Below are 20,295 nucleotides of genomic sequence, written 5' to 3'. Positions count from 1 at the left end.
TCATGTTCATAGGAATATTGCAGAATAAATTCAAGGTGGGACAAAGAAATTCCATTAAAAACAATCAAGATAGAAAAACAGAATTTAAAATGAAAACTATGAAAATCAAATGTTCCAAATAAATAAATGAATAAGAAAAACGTATAATGGGGTCAATAGGAAAACAAAAAAAACGAAATTGGCTTCTGTTTTCTTTTTCGAAGTTTAAATAAGTTTCCATTCGTCATCAAATTTCTCATTCTTTAGTTTTCACTGACTTTATTTTTAGTGTCGTGTTGTTTAATCAGGACGGGCCGTGAACTCTGACTCAGCTTGATAAAAGACGACCCTAATGGCTGACACTGATGAAGGGTCATACTCATGACTATCTCCTCCCACACACCACTACACAATCACCACCAGCAGATTCTGACCTTTCCCTCATTAAACTAAACCTTTACACTGAAAGGGTGGGAGTGGGTATCCTAGTGACCAGTTTTATGATGACCCGAGGACAGAGAGAGACGCTTGCTTTCTTCCCTTGTGGTCATTGGTAGGTCAACCCCCATAATTCCTGTTCGGAGTCAAGTGTGTTTATTGTCAGTCCTAAAAAGTATTTAAATCTTTACTGTCGAAGGTTTCTCTTGTTTTGTTTATTTTTTCATTTAACTTTCATGTTCAGTATATAACCTCAGCTTGATGTCTTTTACTTGCATATAGAAATCTTTCTTCTGGTTTTATTGCCTTGTTGGCTCTTTTAGTTTGAGTCTGTAATTTACTCGATATCATTGTAAATAAGGGTTGCACATTAATGATCTTGAGTATAAATAAAGGTCAACTGATTGATTCTACAACAAGCAGTAAATAAAAGTGAGGATGGAAAAGCTGCTGGAGCCACATTTATCTTAATCACACAGCTGCCATGTTTCTCTGCAGTGATGGTCAGATTGGGTCAAATGCTATGATCATTGACGTTTTTAGAGTCTGTTAGGGCCCCAGGAAAAAATTAATTGGGGGTCCTCCAACCCGTGTTCATCACCATCGTGTCTGCCAGTGTCCCGACCATTACTCCTCATCCTCTTTTTCTCTGCTTCTGTTGTCTCTCATATATATTATATTTGTATATACATATTCCTCTTCATTTTTCTTTGTCGACAAACTTTGGTTTTAACAGCAATAATGCTGCAACGTTCAGCAGGGCAAAGGGAGTAAGTGCTGTCAGATGGGGCCCACTAGGGCGTTTTTTTTACTGTCATTGCAAGAGCTGCACATTTTTGGGCCACTGCTTTGGATTGAAAGTTTGTCAGCCGTCAGGGGCCCCTCTACAGGCCTGGGGCCCCAAGCAGTTGCCTACCTGTCCTGTTGACAAGCAGCGCCTCTGGCTTTAATCATAATGTCATGTGCTGTGTTTCAAATTTAAATTTAGGGAATCTGACAATAATTAGATTTGATTAATGAGCAACTACAAAATGTGAACATTTTGAGTGAAAACTGGCCATATTTCAAGCCACACAACAAACTTGATTATCACGCTAACGCCACTTAGACATCAGCTAACATTACCATTCAACCACTTCAAACCTAATGAAAAGTGTCAGCTGTGAGGAAAGTTCAAATTAATTAATTTATTAAAAAATGGCTTTTTAACTATATGACACATTCTAGCTAACAGTGATAATATCTAGTCCCACTTCCTAGCTTATGTGACATTAGCTGTGAATAAAATCCTAATTTACTAACATTATGCTAGCTAGGAACTTAATTTAGTATATTAACATGTAAAACAGACATTTTATCGTATGCTACTTACTAGCTTACAGTGATGTTGTTTAGCAGTACCCACTTCTTACATTACGTTAGCTGTGAAGAAAACTCTCGAGGTTTCAACTTAATGCTAGCTAGGGATTTAAGTGGATGATAAAAGAAAGTGTTGTATATGTTAATCATGACCAGCTTGTATATAACTAAAACATGTTTGTTTTTCTGGAATACATTTTTACTACTTTAAAGGATAAAAACATGAATGAGGGACCAGATTTATACTTGGAGGTATTATTTTGCCTTTTTGCCAAGTTATTGCTTAAAGTGTGTTTTTAACATACAAAAAGATTGACCGAGCATTAAGCACTTAAAAACAACACATGACTTGTTATTTGGTAAAGTTAAACTTGACATCCTGATAGTTCTTTGGGAAAAAAGGGACTTTTTCTGCTTCATTTGCCCCAGTGAACGCCACATGGTGTAAGCCTCTGGTTATAGGCGTCTAAGCCATTTTGTGTTGGTCGTATTGTCACTGAGGATGTGCATCAGTCAGCTTTCAGCGTGTGGCACAATGAGGCTGCAGACAGCCATTCGGCCCACTGTGACATCCTGTTTGAAGATAAGCCTGAGCCTTGGTCTGGCTCCACTGTTATCAGTCGATTTCAGATGGATGCTGTTACTGATACTTTTGAAACAAAATGATACGTATATGTTTTATAAAATGGGAAGTTAGTCGCAGAAATGGATGGATGGTGAAACAAAGACAACAGTACAGATCCTCTTTTTAAGAATATTTCAGTCAAATCTAATTGAAATGTTTGGTTACATACGACAAATGTGGATTGGCAGATCTCACGTGTTTATAGTTGAAATCACAAGCAGTCATAATGAACCACAAACAGGTTGAATTTCACGATGACGTCTGTAAGTTGCTCCAGTGTATCCTCCATAAAGAGCAATGCTAACTTTACTGAGGTTTTTAGCCAGTGTTTCCCTAACAAATGTGGTGATGTAACATATCGTAAACAGTTTATTTCCCCAACTCACTTCTTGTTTTAAATGTGAAAAAGAAGAATCATCTGCAACAGCTGTTTTTATATTCTTTGTGATGCATCATCATGTGGCCTGCTATGTCCATCAGATGATAGCAGACGGGAGAAGCTGTATATTGCGAAAGAAGTGCAACTTGTATTTGTGAAACATCTGTGAATTAACAAACCCATTTCAATTGAAATATTGCCCAAAAGACAGTCGAGATTCACGGGCAGGCGTTGAACAGGGTCCTGATGCCGGTGCTCCTGTCCGTGTTTGGTTTTACTTTCTGCAGGATATGGGCTACACACTGTCCTCCATGTGTGCTTAACGTTTATGTTTGTACAACCATGGGTCTCATCATGTCTGATCAGGCCTGAGGGAAAAACAAACACACTGCCCGCAGAAAGAGACAAGACAGTGAGAGTACGGTAGTAGAGGATTGACCTGTGTGAGCATGCCTGCAGGTTTGAAGTGAGATTTGCTGCACAGCAAGTTCTGTACAGAGTGCTAACAAAGGGCAGAGTTGTACCCTGTTTGTTGTGTGTGTAAAACAAGGCAGTCTTATTTAGCATCCTCAGCTGATGTTTGTGGTGTCTTCTGTGCAGCGTTGAAGTTTGAATCTGCATGTGTTTTAAGAAATTCCTTAAAAACGTAAAGTTTTCCGTGCAGCTGTGCCACGGTCTGTTATGTCATGAAGGACACAGTACATTACAGGAAACCAAAGGGAGGCACATTTCCCTTGCTGGTATTTTTGGAGTCACACAATTTTCATTGAGCTAAGACAAACACACACACACACACACACACACACACACTGTTGGTACAAGTGCTGCTTCAGGAGGTTCCTCTGACTTGATGAACTTTGTACCTGCCTATCTGAGCACTTTGACACCTGCACACTACAAAAGCAAGAAGCACAGCGTCAAGTTCACGCACAACAGAAATCAAAAGACGAAAATTATAGCTCATTCCTGAATTAGCTCAACACATTGAAGATGCATTTTTGAGGAAATCCTCTGTAAGACCCTTACAGAAGCATCTTCGTCTTTGCTGCTCCAATCAGATCTCTCTCTTGCCCTCAGACAGACCAGCCTCCATTCTCTTCTTCCAAACTCCTCCTCCTCCTCCTCCTCCTCCTCCTGCTGTTGCCTATTTCACATTAAAACATAAATCTCCTCTATACACAGCTCACTCCCTCATCTTCAGCCTCCTTCATCGCTCCTGCTCCTCTCTCCTGTGTGACTCATCCTTCAATCTGTGAGTTTACGTTTCTTCTCTCGTTTGGTCACTTTCTGGACCTTCAAACACGTTTATGATACGCCCTTTTTAAATTGGATCACGCAGATTATCACATGAGGAAAATGTAGTCGCAAATTCATTCAGCAGTTCATTCAGGACTGCTAAGTTTGTTAACGGAGGATTTCCAGTTGTGGAAAAATCTCCGTCATTTCTCCTCTTTGACTCATAGCCGGTGAAAGCGCCGAAAACAGAGATCCGGTGTCATAAAAAGTGAAAACATAGAATAAGTCTGTGCTTATTCTGGGCGAAAATCTCTGTTATCATCTGCTTTTATTTTTTTTTACTAGTTAAAACCTGCGATAGAGGAGGCTGCAGGAAGTTGTAGTTTGGTTGTGATGTAATAGGCTAAAAGAAAAAAGAGAAAAGAAGTTGTGTAAGGAGTAGGCTTAATATTATCTCAAATGACAGCGACGTGAATGCATCAAGGATTTTGAGTTTATTGCAAGTATATTATTTTACAAATGCACATATTAGATGAAACATAATGTAGCCTATCATCCGTCAGCAGAAGAAAATCTGAGGTTGGGTCTCTCATTAAAGCACACAGATCTGCAGCGTCATAGATTGATATGGTGTCACACCCTTTTATAAACAGTGCATTAAGCTCCAGACAGGAATCCAGCATAACTTTAAGTGATTTGAACATTTTGTCCATGAAGCAGCATTTATTGATCAGTCTGTTACAGTAAGTGCTCTGCAGGGTTTTCTCTCTGCAGGCTGAAACCTGATACTACTTACTCACAGCTGAACAAACAAATGAGTCCTGCAGGTGATCATGTATGTTTGTCTGTTTGTTTGTGTTATTGTAGTTGGTGTGAATGGCAGGTAGTTTGTTGATTAAATCACGTTTTTTAATCTTTAATAAATATAGAATGAAGGCTTTAGTTACAGGGCCATCACTGTAAACTATTTCAGGAGGGAGGAAGTTCACGTTGCACATCCTGTGTCATCAGTCGACGCCAACCTCGATGCAGCAATAATCCTGCTGCTACAGGGATTTGTAATCTGTTTTGTAATCTTGTTTAATCTGGAAAATCTGCACAATCTCTTAACTTTCATTATGGTTCCAGCTTTTAAAAAGAATCTCAACATTTTTATAAACGGTTTGTTGAAGCACTCTACTGTAAAACTGGTGCAGTAATAACACAGGGATGATACGTTTTGTTTAATCTTCTTATCAGTTATAAAATCATTAAATATGTGTGTTACAATGTCAGGTGTGTTCAGTGGTTATCTCTCCTGTGAAGGCTTATTGTTAGAGCTGATTAAATATCTACTGATAGAGGTCCAAAGTGCATCAATCTCTCGTCAGAAAAATACATTCTTCACATCCGACAATGCTATGGAGCTTATGAGTTTTATTTCCAGAAAATGAAGATCTTATGAGATGCTTTTTATCTCTGAAAACTTCACGTGGCAGTTTGTACTGAACATGGAAACCATATTTCTCAGAGCTTTTTTTAAGAATAGCTCTATTTTTGGAGGCATTTTTACATAGCAAACAGGTTTAACTGGACATTGGCATGACCATAAACAGAGCATCTAACCCTCCAGGGGGATTGTTTTTGTTTCTTATGACATAGAGAAAATGCCATAAAGAAACTTTAGAAACCACAATGATGAATGCATCTTAACAATTTACTGATGTGTGAGCAGCAGCAATACTGCACATGGCACTTTTAATTACAGCTTAAAGAACTAGTTTGTCTGGTTTGATCTTTACACTGAATGCCCATGTACGGTAAGTACAGCCTTCTGTCATGATAAGACATGTATTTATAACCACTGTGGGTTTGTGTCTCTCAGCTGTTACCCACAACTCTACAAAAACATCCTATTCAGGAAACACAAGATGATGTACATTATTATGTGTTTGTTTCTTGCTCGTCGCGCCTGTCCTAAAGTTTGGTTACGATTTTGTAGCAAAGTTTACAAATCGAAAATATCAAAACTCTTTTTCCTCTGACCTCCTTGGTCTTCACATCTATTCTCATTCTCCTTTCCTTTCATCTCATCCTAGAGCCATCATGGTTTCTCATCGGGAGTTTGCGACTGCAGGGAAGCAGCCCGGCCTGCAGGTGTGGCGTATCGAGAACATGGACCTGAAGCCGGTTCCTAAAACCCTGCACGGCAGCTTCTACACCGGGGACGCCTACCTGCTGCTCGCCACCACCGCAGCTCCTTCATACAACATACACATGTGGCTGGGTAAGACATCCACACAAACTTAGCACATCTCTATGAATCTATTAGGACAGTATGATTGTTTTTTTTAAACATGCAGCTTATCAAAATCCTCTTGTTAAGTATCATTCTGTTCTCTATACTGGAAGAGTCTTAGCAGAGCATTTTTTAGAAATCACTCTGGGATGGAACAAATGTATTGCAGCAATTCCCCTTATGCTAGCACTGATTTTTTTCCCCCTGCAATTTTGTAATGTATTATTATATTTCTCTTGAGAGATACTTTTGTCATGGTGCCATCTCTTTTTTGTTTGCCTGAGTGGGTGTATGAGATTTTTAAAGTGACCCCCTTGTGTAAATTCCAAAAGTGTACTAGATCAGTGGTTCTCAACTGGTCTATCTTAAGGACCCCCCACCAACTCCTTCGTCAAAATAGTGACCCCAATTCAGATATATTTCCAACCAATCAGATTTATTGAATGAAAAGTAGTGCAGTTTGGCCTCAGATGGTACAGAACATGTGACAGAACAAAACCAACATGTTGTGAGAGCGCTTCATAGACTTTTTGACACTTCATGTCAAAAGAACAAAAGTGTAGTTTCTTTCACGATTGAAAAAATAACCCGTATCACAAAAACTTGAAAATATCTTGACATCACCCGGAAAAATCTTTCAATGATTAACCCTTCACATTTTATGATACCAATCCATTTTCTTTATCTTACCATATTGGGTTGGCAGAAATATGCTTCTGTATAAAAAATAGATAAAATAACAAATGGGGATCAGTTCCTTATTGAAGTTATTTAGAACCAGAGTCTAAATATTTCTTGTGAAAATGGTACTGAAACTTACACCAAAAAGGTCTTTAGCTATTTCACGACTAGCAGAGACAGTGCAGCTTCCTCATGTCATTAACTTGCTCTATAGCTGTGATAGCTGAGTGCATGAACATCATCTGCAGCATGAGACGTTGAATTATTTTCCACGTAAAGTCACACCAGGTTGTGAAATTCCTCTCCTCCTCCCAGCTCCCTCCTTGGGCTGTCTGACTCACTTCATGGCAATACAGAGCAAACACGAGTCACTGTTTTAAACTTGAATGTTGTTCCCAGCTGTAAAGCTTTAGTGACATAACCATAACAGAGACCTTAACGGAACCACCGCATGACTCACATCTGGAAAACCCCCGCAGGCAACAGACACAGGCAATGGCATGTTTGTAGTTTTTCCTGCCACTATTTTTCTACAGGCAGCACACAAACCAATCCTTTTTGTTGAAACATCCACTGAAATCGTCTTTGAGATGTTGCAGCAGAAACAACAGGAGGATGTCATAGATCCCTGTGTCTGGGATCGATGTTAGTCATGCACAGCAATGGAATAGTTTTATCCGTGTTGTGTGCCATCTGATGGTAATAACAGGATACAAAGCTCCTCTGCTGCAGATGTGGTTTAAGTGATTCAAACTCTCCAGTCATTACTCACAGGTCCCATCAGGTCACTGAAGAAACTTAAGTGCTGCAGTTTTCTCTGATCATATTGTGAGAGAAACATAATACTCTAGTGTTGCTGTGAAATAGTTTGAGTTTACTTTTTTTTTTTAAAGGCTGAAAATGTCTCTTTTTATGCAGGGGACGAGTGTTCTCAAGATGAGAGTGGAGCGGCTGCCATCTTTTCCTCTCAGCTGGATGACTTCCTGGGTGGCGGTCCTGTGCAGTACAGGGAGGTGCAGAACAGTGAATCAACCACCTTTGTGGGGTACTTCAGATCAGGAATCAAGTACCAGGTGAGCTTCACTGAACAACAGAGAGACCTTCAGACAGCTGGTGTCACTGTCACTGTTGATACCAGGTTCCCAATCCGGTTCAGAAATAAATGTTCGCTGCATAAAATGTTGTAATTATTTTAAATGATCTTTTATCTGTGCTTTCTAGCCATAATGTGGTATGAATCTGTGGATACCTGTGGGTCAGTCCACCACTTCCACCACTTAAGTTTAGTTTAGCACTGAAATACCTGAACTTTTAGATGAACGTGACATTTTTCATCAAGTCGCCAAACCTCTGAATATCCCTTAACTTTCATTTAGCTCCATCACATCACAGCAGATTTGTCCAACACTTTGTAAACCAAATTCCAAAGTCCTATGGTTAATACATGGCTAATTAATAAAAAAAATGTTAGCATGCTAACACACAACACTATGTTCACTAGTCTTCATCGCCTTTATATCAAGTGAAGTTTTTTTTGTCCAATACTTTAATAATTAAATTCCTGCATGTCCTAGTATTTAAGTAACACTCATATTGGGATGTTTACTTGTCAAACAAAGTTAGTTTATAACTTAAACACAGACACACCAAGGACTATGATGTTAGTATTCTCATTGTGAATATGCTAGCATGTTAGCTAAAGCTAAGTTTTTCCTTATGAAGCTGCTGCTAGCATGGCTTAAGCCTTATTTTGTTGAAATTACTATACAGGTGTACATAGTAAGGCCCTTACATGTTAAAAAGAAACAGTTTGAGAAGAGAAAGTCGCATGTTTTGATTAAGTTTCTCACATCTGCCAGGTTACCAAGTGCTAACCAGCGGTCACAAGAGGACATTTTTGTGTTTTAAAGGTTTAGAGGAAAAAAGGGTTGGGGAAAATTTCTCTAGATAATGACTCCATGAATAAGAGCAGAGGCAATGACACTTGTGTCTTCAGGCTGAGGTTCATGAATATAAAACAAGTACATTTAACAGAATTAACAGTGGAAGTTCTGGTGACACAAAACATACTAAGGAGCAACTAACTCTGTCTGAAGTTTCTTTAAACTAAATATATCTCCAGTGTTTAATGATTGTCAGCAGTCAGTGCACTTTGCCAAAGAGTGAAGGTAATGAGTCTGAAGTTCAGAGGAAGATCAACATTACCCGCACTGCACTCTCAGGGTGTGTCTGACTGACTGACTGACTGACTGACTGACTGACTGTAACCTGGGCAACCACGCCTGCTCAGTGAGGGACATTTTAAAAGACATGAGCCAGACCACTCTGTCTTTTTTCTTTTACCAGCCGTCTGTTTCTCATTTAAATGAAAGCCATCCAAACCCCTTCTGGCTTTAGTTTGCTATAATTATTCCAAATTCCTGTTTACTGCTTTTTGCAAACTTTGAGCATGGAAACACATGTGCAGAATCACAGCTCACATACACACACTCTCAAATGTACACTGTGTTCTTCAGAAAACAGGCAAAACTAAACCAAATTATCGCTTCATAGTTTTGGTGAAACAGTCCTTCCATTAGAATAAACAGAGCTTGTATTGTTGCAGTGGAAAGTTTTAGTGTCTCTGTCTTGAGAAAAGCACAGACAGCATAAATGTGGTTTCTATTTTGGAGCCTCATTAAAAGCCGCTCATCCAGATGCTAAGCAGACTCTGTGGGTAAATGCTAAACCCTCAGCAGAAATTCTAAGAACAAGGAAGTCCCTCTTGGTTAGTGTCCATTCATATGAAGCGACATGGCTTTATCTCAGCAAGTTTCAACAGCTTAAAAAGCCCCTCAAACTTCACCTATCAGTGCAGTTGCATTGCTTGTTTCTCCAGCAGAAAGTGCATCTGTTTCTTATTTTCTGTGCTGCATTTGCATGTCTTTTAAAAAAACTATTTTGTTTACTGGCTTCACCAAGGACGGCACATTGCGAGAAAACCCTTCCCCCAAGGTACCAGACTGTTTAACAGAACAGACATGATCCTCCTTTGCAGAAGTAGGCATCATGTTGGTATCATTCGATCAGCTTTGCTGGCTTTGTTTACTGTGTTTTGTAGGATCCTACACGTATAGTTTATTATCTGGAAGACACATTTACAGCCTTGGGCCCATTGAAGTTTTATGGTGTTGTGTAAACCTCATTCCACCCTCACTGTGCTGCAAATGTGGAGCTCTGTGTGTCGTAAAATCCTCTTTTCCCAAACATCCTGCCTCAAACCTCCCAGTGGTTCATTCATGTTAAATATTTGGCTGACATATAGTGATTGTATAAGGTACAGTGTGGAAAAAGCTCATTTTTTTGTTATAACTTTACACATGAGCACATATCAAATGTAGCTGAGAGTTTAGTAAAGTCTTCTCAGTAAAGAACCTCACTTAACTGATCTTTTTTTTGGGTCACAGAAAGGGGGTGTGGCCTCAGGTTTCCAGCACGTGGTGACCAACGACATGAACGTGAAGCGCCTGCTGCACATCAAGGGTCGCAGGGCCATCAGAGCCACAGAGGTGGACATGTCCTGGTCCAGCTTCAACAAAGGAGACTGCTTCATTATTGATCTGGGCAAGGTCAGCCAGCTTAAATCAGATACTGTATTACCAATGTCTGTCATAATGATACTTCCATCATAGCTCAGTTATGAATGTGTTAATTGAAAGAGTTAAAGCGTCCTTCTTAAAGCTCCTGTGAAGAACTAAGGTGTCAATTTCAGTCCTCCCTGTTGATAGAGCAGTACCTTTTATCTCTTTGCTGATTTTGTCCTCAACATGTAGTGGTAGTAATCTAAAAAAAAAATCTTCCCCTTCTTTAATTTAACAGTCAAATGTATCACCGACCCAGAGTTTGTGTCAGAATGTAAACAAAAGTTTTTTGTGTGCATGCAGTTCATGACTGACCCCAGGGTTTTGCATGCATTAGAAAAAATTTGTAAGAAGGAAGTTGATATATATGCTTCTGGTCTTGATAGATGAGTTTGTAGGTCATAAAAAGGCAGCAGTGTTCATTTCAGTCTGTTTCATAACCAGCTGAAAACTCCCCACAGGAGCTTTAAAGTAAGAATCTTTAAGATTAAGATTTTTTTTCCTCTGCATATATGGTCTTAAATTTTGAAACTTTTTTTTTTTTCTTAAACTTTTAAATGTTTTTTGACATCCAATCATTACCTCTCTATAGAGTCATATTCATTGTTGCTTGTTCAGGCCACCATTAGAGGGCTGAATTCCAGCTCCCTACCCAAGCATGAGGGGCTCCCAATAACACAGCCTTAATTTATGTAAAACAAACTTCCTGCTACTTCACTTCTATATCTGATCATGGTCGCTCATAATTCATGATTTAAAAAGGACGAATATATATTTTTTCTTTCTTAAATAGTTGGGTTTTTTGCGCTGCTCTGTCAATAGATGCATCAGACACTCTTCTGTTATACCCGAGTAATCACATTTGTCATCAAAATCAAGGTGGACTTCAATCTTTAGGATTTCTATTTAATATCCGTTCTCTGTCTTTTCCTCTCCTGCAGGATGTGTATCAGTGGTGCGGCAGTGAGTGTAACCGTTTTGAGAAGTTAAAGGCTGCTCAGGTCACCATCGACATCAGGGATAATGAGAGAAACGGCCGAGCTAAACTGCATGTAGTGAACGAGGGGGAAGAGCCGGAAGCAATCATACAGGTGACGCCACAATCACACACATCTTCTCATACTTGACTTCACATCATTAACTTACCGCCCTCCTGCTGAATCTCGGCCATGTTCTGAAGTTTTCACCACAAAGGTGACGGCTTCTAAGAACTATAATAGTTTATGATGCATTTCACGGCGGCTGAGTTAGTCAGCGTGGGAACGAGTGGACACAATGTGTTCCTTTGTGATGGCCTGCACTTGTGCCAACTGTGTGCCAAATCAGCATTGAAAACTCTTCCTTTACAACACGAGAGGAGTGTAAACTCCAGAGAGGCTTCATGAGAGAGAGAGAGAGAGAGGGAGAGAGAGAAAGAGGGAGAGCAAGAGAGAGAGAGAAAGGGGAGGGGGAAGGGTCCTAGATGACATAATTCACTCAGTCAATTTTTAATCAATTTTCTGTCCATTTTGAATCAGATAGAAGTTCTAGAGCAAAGTCTGCAAAATGAATGTATTTTTATGTACTTGTGATGATAATTAATACAAATTAAGGAGCCCTATAACTCATTCCTTTTGCTCTTCAGGCTCTGGGGCCCAAGCCAAACATTGCCCCTGGTTCCCAGGACGATGAGAAGGTGGACACCTCCAACAAGAAGAAGGGCGCCCTCTACATGGTAATGAAATGAACAATTACACTGAATAACAGCTTCTAAAAACAAAAGCTCGGCCATTAACTCTGCCTTTACAAATTGATGAGACTCAGTTTTTATTGACTCTGTCACAGAGGTGTTGATTTAAGTGTTGGTAATATGCAGTGTCATGAAAGTTGATCATATTATTGGCAGAGATGTTCTTCATTATTATCCACCCCAGGAACATAAATTAGAGGGAAAGAGTATTCAAAACACAACTTTTAATATAATATAATGCACTCCAGTAAAACACCACCACCCACTACTACACCGTTAACAAACATGAAGAAGAATGTTTAATTTGTTGTCAGCGTGAACGTAATGGAAAAAATGAGAACCTTGGTAAAAGTAAAACTAATTGCAGAGCTTTTCTTTAAGGATAACTAAAAAGTGTGCTTAATCAAATGTCCATCAAGTGTAAATGTAACTTTGACATATTGGTGGAAAGGAAAATTCATACTCAGACTTTAAATTGATATTTCACAAGGCTAAAGGGGAAAATTGAGTAGTTTGCATATTACGAGCTGAATCCGGTCCTTATGGTTCTTAACGATAAACACTTTGAACTTTTGAATAATACATTGATTTATAAATCACTGAACAGGATTTTTCACTATGAAGTTCAACTCTGAGGTATGCATGAAAAGATAAACCTCTAATTGGTTATCCTTGATTGAAGTTCACTTGATAAAAATGACACTACATCATTCTACAATGATAAATATTGTTCTTATGGTTTAAAACCTGTAATAAATTAAGGTGTTTGAATGACGTGGATGTTCTCACTGAACTGTCCGCCCTTAACAACATTAGCTGGTTCATGATGCTGTCTCTTCTGTTCGTAGATCTCTGATGCATCCGGATCAATGAAGGTGTCAGCTGTGGCTCCATCCAGTCCTTTCAAACAGGCCATGCTGTCTCTGGAGGAGTGCTACATCCTGGACAACGGGGTGGACAAGAACATTTTTGTTTGGAAAGGTACCAACAGCTTCACCAACAACAAAGATAACTTGATGTGTTTGTAGAGAATTATGAACGTCTCATCACCTCAAGTCTTTTCTGGCTCCATGCAGGTCCCAAGGCCAACATGTCAGAGCGCAAAGCAGCCATGTCAGCAGGTCAGAAGTTCATCAAAGACAAGGGATATTCCAACAAGACACAGGTAGAACTGACCAATGCATTATCACTCTAACTCAACCATTATAGAAAAGCTGCTTTTTGTTTATGCAGAATTAGTCTCATTACTGGAGTCTCCATGACAAGAATGCACGTCATTGAACAGAGGTTACAATCCCTTTTTTTGCAGATCCAAGTGCTTCCTGCAGGAGCTGAGACCACTCTGTTTAAGCAATTCTTCTGCGACTGGAGGGACAAAGACGAGACTACCGGTCCCAGTAAGGCCTTCACCATCGGTCGCATAGCCAAAGTGGAACAGGTTCCCTTTGATGCCTCCACCCTGCACTCCAACAAAGCCATGGCAGCACAACACGGCATGGTGGATGATGGAAAGGGCAAAGTCCAGGTACGAGGGAAATATGAAGGTTTTAAAAAAGTCTGTATAGAGAAAATGTTGCAGTAAGGCGGGGGAAAACAGAATGTGGTCTGGTTTTTAGATCTGGCGTGTTGAGAACGGCGACAGGGTGCCTGTTGATCCCTCCCAATACGGTCAATTCTACGGTGGAGACTGTTACCTCATCCTTTACAGCTACATACACGGGAGCCGGGAGCAGCACATCATCTACACCTGGTGAGAGATCTGCACAAACATGTGTACTGTGTACTTTGTGTAATACAGTGTGAATTACCAGATGGCGCAGTGTACACACTTTACCCCACCACGCCCAGTCTAAGCTGATTTATAGATCTGTAAATGACAGACTGTTTGTGTGTGACTGTGTCAGGCAGGGGCTGAAGTGCACGCAGGATGAACTGGCCGCTTCTGCCTTCCTCACAGTGCAGCTCGATGACTCAATGGGCGGATCCCCGGTTCAGGTTAGAGCTCGACACTGACGCACTGATCGCCTTAATGTCACGTATAAAAACAAGCTCAGATTCAGTACAGTGTCATTTTAATCCCTGAAAAAATCAAAATCAACCTTGACTTGGACTCAAGAGTATTAAAGTAATAATAAACATTATTAAAAGGGGTTATTTTAGTTTTATTTTCTAGAAGCTGGCATGAATAAACACAAATACCGTACCACAAATATTCTGAGCAGAAGACAAGGATTGTGGAAGAAATGAAGAGGTAGCCACTTTGACATAAAAGCTTCAAATTTGCCTTCTTCCTCATTCAAGTTTTACTGAAGTTGTAAAAATTAGTCATTAAAGTTTCTAATGTATGATTAGTCCAGTAGCTCAAGCATGTCTGGGGATTTCTTGATATCACCAATGTTGAAACCCAAATATTAAGGTTGATTTTCCTAAATTTATTTAAAGTAATAATAACGGAGAAGCACAGTGGAAAAAAAAAAGGCTCTTTTGCCCTGAAAACAACAAACCCCAAACAACCAGCAGAGGGCAGTGTCACTGTACTGTTCATTGTGGTTCCACTCCACTCAACCCAAAGCACTTCATAAAACAAAAAACACACATTGGTTTCAGTCAGCCAACAAATGCTGGGAAATGATCTTATTTCCTGCTTGATCTTTTTATGTCAGTAACTCATTGTGAAAACTGGTAAAACTAAAAAAAAAAAGTATGCCCTAACTCACATTGATAGTTTTCCCTAAAAACACCCTGCAGAAGGTTTTGTATGTATAAAAACTATGTAGCATTCATGGCCCCTGCTGCTTTTAATTTCAGGCATCCATTGTTTCCAATTCAATTCTATATGGTACAGATTTGTTATAGTTTGTTTGAGTTATGTGTTTGACTCATCACAGTGAACATCATAGCTGCTTTTATATGTCCAAGTTGTATTTTTTGTTGTGACTTTTTATTTAAGTTGACTTTAATTGTCGAAATTCAATGCTTTAATTATTCTGACAATAAAGTTATGTTGGAATGGACGCCGCATCTGGAGTACTAAAGTAGGAATTGATTTTCAGTCGACAGAAATAGGTATAAACCAAGAGCCTCTGCATAGGTGTTGCCAGAATCAAACATCATTTAAATACAGATATATATATATATTTTTTTTCTCTATAACTGAAATTGCTTGAATGTTTAGGCCCAAAAAATGTTTCAAGAGCCACAATAATGACCGTTTTAATGACTTCCTCCTCAGGTGAGAGTGACTCAGGGCCTGGAGCCTCCACACCTCATGAGTCTGTTTCAGGGCAAACCCATGATCATCCACAGCGGAGGAACGTCACGTAAAGGTGGACAGTCACAGACTGGCAGCACCCGCCTTTTTCACATCCGGCAGAGCTCCTCCCGCGCCACCCGCGCTGTAGAGGTGAGATGATGTGCCTACAGGACACTGTGACTATAGAGATTTGTGATTTCCATCTCTCACCGGTCTGCATGTTTGTATGTAGGCGGGGGCCACTGCATCCAGTCTGAACACCAACGATGTGTTTGTTCTGAAAACCCCGAACGCCTTGTTTGTGTGGCGAGGCGTTGGTGCCAGTGATGAGGAGATGGAGGCTGCCAAACATGTGGCGGGCTTCCTGGGGGGCAGCGCCAGCCAAGTGTCAGAGGGCAAGGAGCCAGGTGAGTGACCTATGAAGACAAAGTAATGTATATCATTATAATGTATGTAAAATTCATACACATTAGCAGCTGTAACAACCTAGGCGGTGAATGTGATTGACTTTCTGTTCAAATGAAAAGAAACCACCAAACATGGGACAAAGTACATGGGCTTAATAGCTTTGCCTTGATGTTATTTTCCCTCACAGGTGATTTCTGGTGCGCTCTTGGAGGTAAGAAGGATTATCAGACCTCCAAGAGTCTGCGGAACATGATCCGCCCTCCACGTCTGTTTGGCTGCTCCAACAAAACAGGAAGACTGAGCGTAAGTCACACAGATAGATATGATAAGAGTAGGGTTTGTTTTGATTAAGGACGTTTATTTAGTGCAGATCTAGGACAAATGATCTGCTTTATTCCACATACACAGTAATGCTTATATAGGCTACTGAAATATAAAATAATCTATACACGGTCAGCCTGAGTTTTCTTCTGTGTCAGGTTGAAGAGGTACCAGGAGACTTCACTCAGTCAGATCTGGCCACTGATGATGTCATGCTCCTGGATACCTGGGACCAGGTGAGATAAACTCTCTTATGATCATCAAAAGATCTTGCAAAAACATATTTATTGTGTGAAATATCCTCTTGGAAATTAGAGACTTAAATGAACCAGTTAAAAGCACTTCAAATGATCTGTACAGGTTGAGTGACTAAGTGTATCCATCTTTCCTGTAGATCTTCCTTTGGGTTGGAAACGATGCTAATGCAGAGGAAAGGACTGGAGCTCCCAAAATAGGTTTGTTGCATTAAACCCTACAGAAAAGAACAAATGTGCCTCTCAGATCAGATTGTCCAGCTGTAGATACTTGCTGCCGGAAAGCACTTTACAGTCATCAACTGTGTTTAGTGCACTTCCACTAGCCTTCAATACTGAAAGGTACAATATGGTAAACAGAGTCCATTATCATCACAGATTATGTATTTCAAGTTTATTCAAATCCTTTGTTTTTTTGTACTGTGCAGTCGACGGCCACAATTCAGGATGCTTCTGTGTGTCGGTCAAACTTGTCGTTTATGTTGAGTAATCATTACTCCTACCCTTAAATCAGGCTTTTAGGACACTTGGATACATTTCATACTGCTTTAGCCTTCAACACTGGGGTAAAAAAAATATGACAGGTGCTGCAAGTCAGGTTTTTATTTAGAAATGAAAGGTCAAGAAAGGGATAGTGAAATAATGGAAAAAAGGGGTACATAGAATTAAATAAAAAGGAAAACATTAATATGGATCACATGATTGACAGATGTGGACAGAGACACATCTAAACCAACTTCAAGTTTTAAAAGCTTTAAAAAGGTAAATCCATGTAGAGCCAAAAATTTTTAACACAGTTATTTCAGAAATTAAGAAAAAAGTGAAATCATTGGCTTAATGTTTGAACAGTTCTAGCTAGCTCAGTCTTTAGGGACTTGGTTTGGGGATTAGAGGGTCCCTGGGTTCAAGTTCCAGTGCAGACCAAGTCTGTGAATTTGGTCTGGCAGCTGAGAGATGCCAGTGCACTTTCAGAGAGGTGCCCTTGAGCAAGGCACCGAAGCCCCACCAGCTTAGGAACGATCACTTTGGGCAGCCCCCTCACTCGGACATCTCTCCATGAGTGCATGTCCATAGGATCCTGTTTGTGCATGTGTTCAGCCTGCGTGTGTAGCATGTTTGACAACAGATTGTAAAATTGATCCTCCCTCGTGGGATAAAGAAAGGACATGTTTGAAACATTTATTAAAACTGTTTCTGCTGGATTTTTAAAAGGCCACTGTTTTTACATGTTCATAAAAACTAACCCTTAATTTGTCATTCCCTTCTTGACAGACAAGTGTGCAAAAAAAAAAGCAGAATTAGATTTTATTTCTAAAACGTTTGTCCTCAGTAAATTGTGTTACATTTGTTGTACATGTCCTGTTGTTGTCTTTAAAAAAACAAACAATTCCTTTATCTATCTTCCTGTCATGCAGCTAAAGAATACGTGGATTCAGACCCATCTGGTCGCAGAGGACTGCCCATCACTACCATCAAACAAGGAGCAGAGCCCCCGACTTTCACTGGCTGGTTCCAGGCCTGGGATACCAAGATGTGGGAGACAGATCCGCTGGAAAGAATCCGTGCCCGCTTCTAAACACACCTGACTCCTCAGGCTGTTTTTCTCCCAGGTTTTACCTGCACTTACTGCCCTTTTGTTTTATCTTAACTCCAATCCCTAAGTGCCAAAATGTAATCACTGTTATCCAGTTGAATGGCTGCCTCTTTGCCTTGCATACATTGCAGTGCAACAGACTGCAAATTCAGGAACGCATGATTGCATAAGTCAAATGACTTTCTGTTGAACAGTATCTTAAATAGTCAGAAGTGGTTTATTGATCTGTTGCATCCATCAGTTTCTCCCTTTCACATATTCATCCAAGCATCAAACAAAAATAGAAAATAGAAATTGAAGCCATATCTGAAGATATCCTTTTTATCTCTGCTCTCTTTCACTGCTAGTGCTCAGAAAACATCATCATGCTCTCCTATCTGTACCCACCCATAATGAACCTTAAGTAAAAACACCATACTGCACTTATTGTTTGCCCATGGTACTCGAATGATGTACACATACTGTAGAAGTTGCATGCTGCATTGTTTTTATCCTTTTCTGTGCTTGTGAATTTTAAAATGTATTCTTTGGTTTGTACATGTGTCAGTTGTGTCAACCCTGAAATGCTCACATGGATGGCTTTTAAATAAAACTCCCAGTATTTTAAACCTGTATTTTGAGTGATCATTTTCAAGACTAAGGAATACATTCATGAGATTAGTCCTAAATCTGTACTTATTCTGAAACCCCTGGATTTATACTTCAACTCAAACTTACAGAAACTGTCAGCCAGCTCTCATCGAGTTCCTCTCTCCTCTCCCGGGAGGAGAGACGGGGATCTCGGTGCAGCTCGCAGCATCTGTCTAAAGCAGGAAGAAGACATGAAAGCTCAGCTCGCATCTGTGCTGTCGTTAAGGATGTGCCGGCACACCGGTTTCTTAGAGAAGAAACAGCAGCCACATTTACAGTCTGAAAATGTCTATCCCGCAGTCATTGTGTGTATTCAGACATTAAGCATTGTGTAATTTGTCTTCTTATAAGTACAAACTCAGTTGAAGCCCATCAGCTGAACATCCTGTGATCTATTGTAAGTGGTCTCTGCAACACTTCTGAAAGGGATAGCTTTCTGAGCAGGTCCATAACAACTAGAAAAACTCAACCTGATGAGGATCATGTACAGTATATGACTGAAAACGTCTCAGCAACTAGGCCTTTTTCTGCACATCGAGATTTTTTTTCCACTGATAATGAATGCTCCTCAGCTTTTGAACCAATGTGGCTAACAGGGCTTTAAAGTCCACAACAAATTCAAATGGGAACATCTTGGGACTGTTTCTTGAAACATGGCAATTTGCTGATAAATGTGGGGATGTTCATTTATTTTGATACAGTTTCAGCTTATAGGCCTACTAAACTGAACTTGTGGTAACACTGTTATTGTCAAAATCCAAGAAGAGTTAAGGACATTTTTCCTCCATTAGATCTCTTAACTTGGAAAAAGTCCCAATACCAGTTCCGACTGTGTTGAAAAGTAGCTTCATTTTGGCCTAATCAAGAAATTATTTTTAGCTATAGGCTACTTGTTCATCACCAAAGTAGGCCTATCTCCATGATCTGCAACTCTAAAGGCCCACTTCTTTAGTACAATTCAATGGTTAATTAGGATAATTAATTCAAAATGTAACCAATAAATAAATACTTATTATTATATTTGGAAAATGAAACTCCACCTTAACCAGCTTAATAATTAAAGTGATACAAACATTGATACATCAATTACAATATATAGTTGGCTAATTTTAAGCAATATTCTGAAATATCCAGTTGCATAAATGTGTGGGCTGCTTTACCTTCTGGTAGCTTATAGCAGGGTAAATACTTTCTCCAAGAGAGTATATTAGTAGGCCGCGTTTATCACTTCATAGAGCATTTTATTTTATTATAGGCTATTTGTTATTTGTGTGTGTGTGTGTTGTTATTGTTGCAGATGACAAAAAAACAAGTTTCATATCTCCTGTTGTACTCAAACTAAATTAGAATTTGAAGAACAATGTGTTGACGGTTATCGGACACTAAACATGAAGTAGGACCTCCAAAATCGTCCTTTAAATAGCCCTGGAGGCTGCAGCTTTCCCCGCACAACAGGGGCGCTATGACAAGCAGTGAGTGGCTCGGTAACCTGCATTAGCAGCCTCTATTGC

The 20,295-nt window shown here is 39.7% G+C and overlaps 1 protein-coding gene across 1 annotated transcript; it reads left to right on the top strand.

The window, feature by feature from the left end:
• Positions 1-3,877: 3,877 nt before the first annotated feature.
• scinlb (scinderin like b) lies at positions 3,878-18,762 on the top strand. The gene is made up of 17 exons (XM_061043446.1): positions 3,878-4,032; positions 6,095-6,282; positions 7,894-8,048; positions 10,422-10,583; positions 11,537-11,686; positions 12,220-12,309; positions 13,173-13,305; positions 13,401-13,489; positions 13,634-13,849; positions 13,941-14,074; positions 14,229-14,319; positions 15,557-15,727; positions 15,810-15,984; positions 16,173-16,288; positions 16,465-16,542; positions 16,701-16,761; positions 17,976-18,762. The coding sequence occupies exons 2-17, from the start codon at positions 6,102-6,104 to the stop codon at positions 18,134-18,136; spliced, it is 2,163 nt and encodes a 720-aa protein (XP_060899429.1). The 5' UTR covers positions 3,878-4,032; positions 6,095-6,101; the 3' UTR covers positions 18,137-18,762.
• Positions 18,763-20,295: the final 1,533 nt, after the last annotated feature.

This window comes from Labrus mixtus, chromosome 8 (genome assembly GCF_963584025.1).
Source record: "Labrus mixtus chromosome 8, fLabMix1.1, whole genome shotgun sequence".
NCBI classification, from domain to species: Eukaryota; Metazoa; Chordata; class Actinopteri; order Labriformes; family Labridae; genus Labrus; species Labrus mixtus.
The sequence above is the reverse complement of the archived record's forward strand: the minus strand, read 5'-3'. Positions and strand labels throughout refer to the sequence as shown.

Bases quoted from the DNA above. Each gene is read 5' to 3' on its own strand.
- scinlb (XM_061043446.1), top strand. From the start codon at position 6,102: ATGGTTTCTCATCGGGAGTTTGCGACTGCAGGGAAGCAGCCCGGCCTG. The intron at 6,283-7,893 runs GTAAGACATCCA...CTTTTTATGCAG, and splicing joins CAACATACACATGTGGCTGG to GGGACGAGTGTTCTCAAGAT. The intron at 13,490-13,633 runs GTAGAACTGACC...CTTTTTTTGCAG, and splicing joins GATATTCCAACAAGACACAG to ATCCAAGTGCTTCCTGCAGG.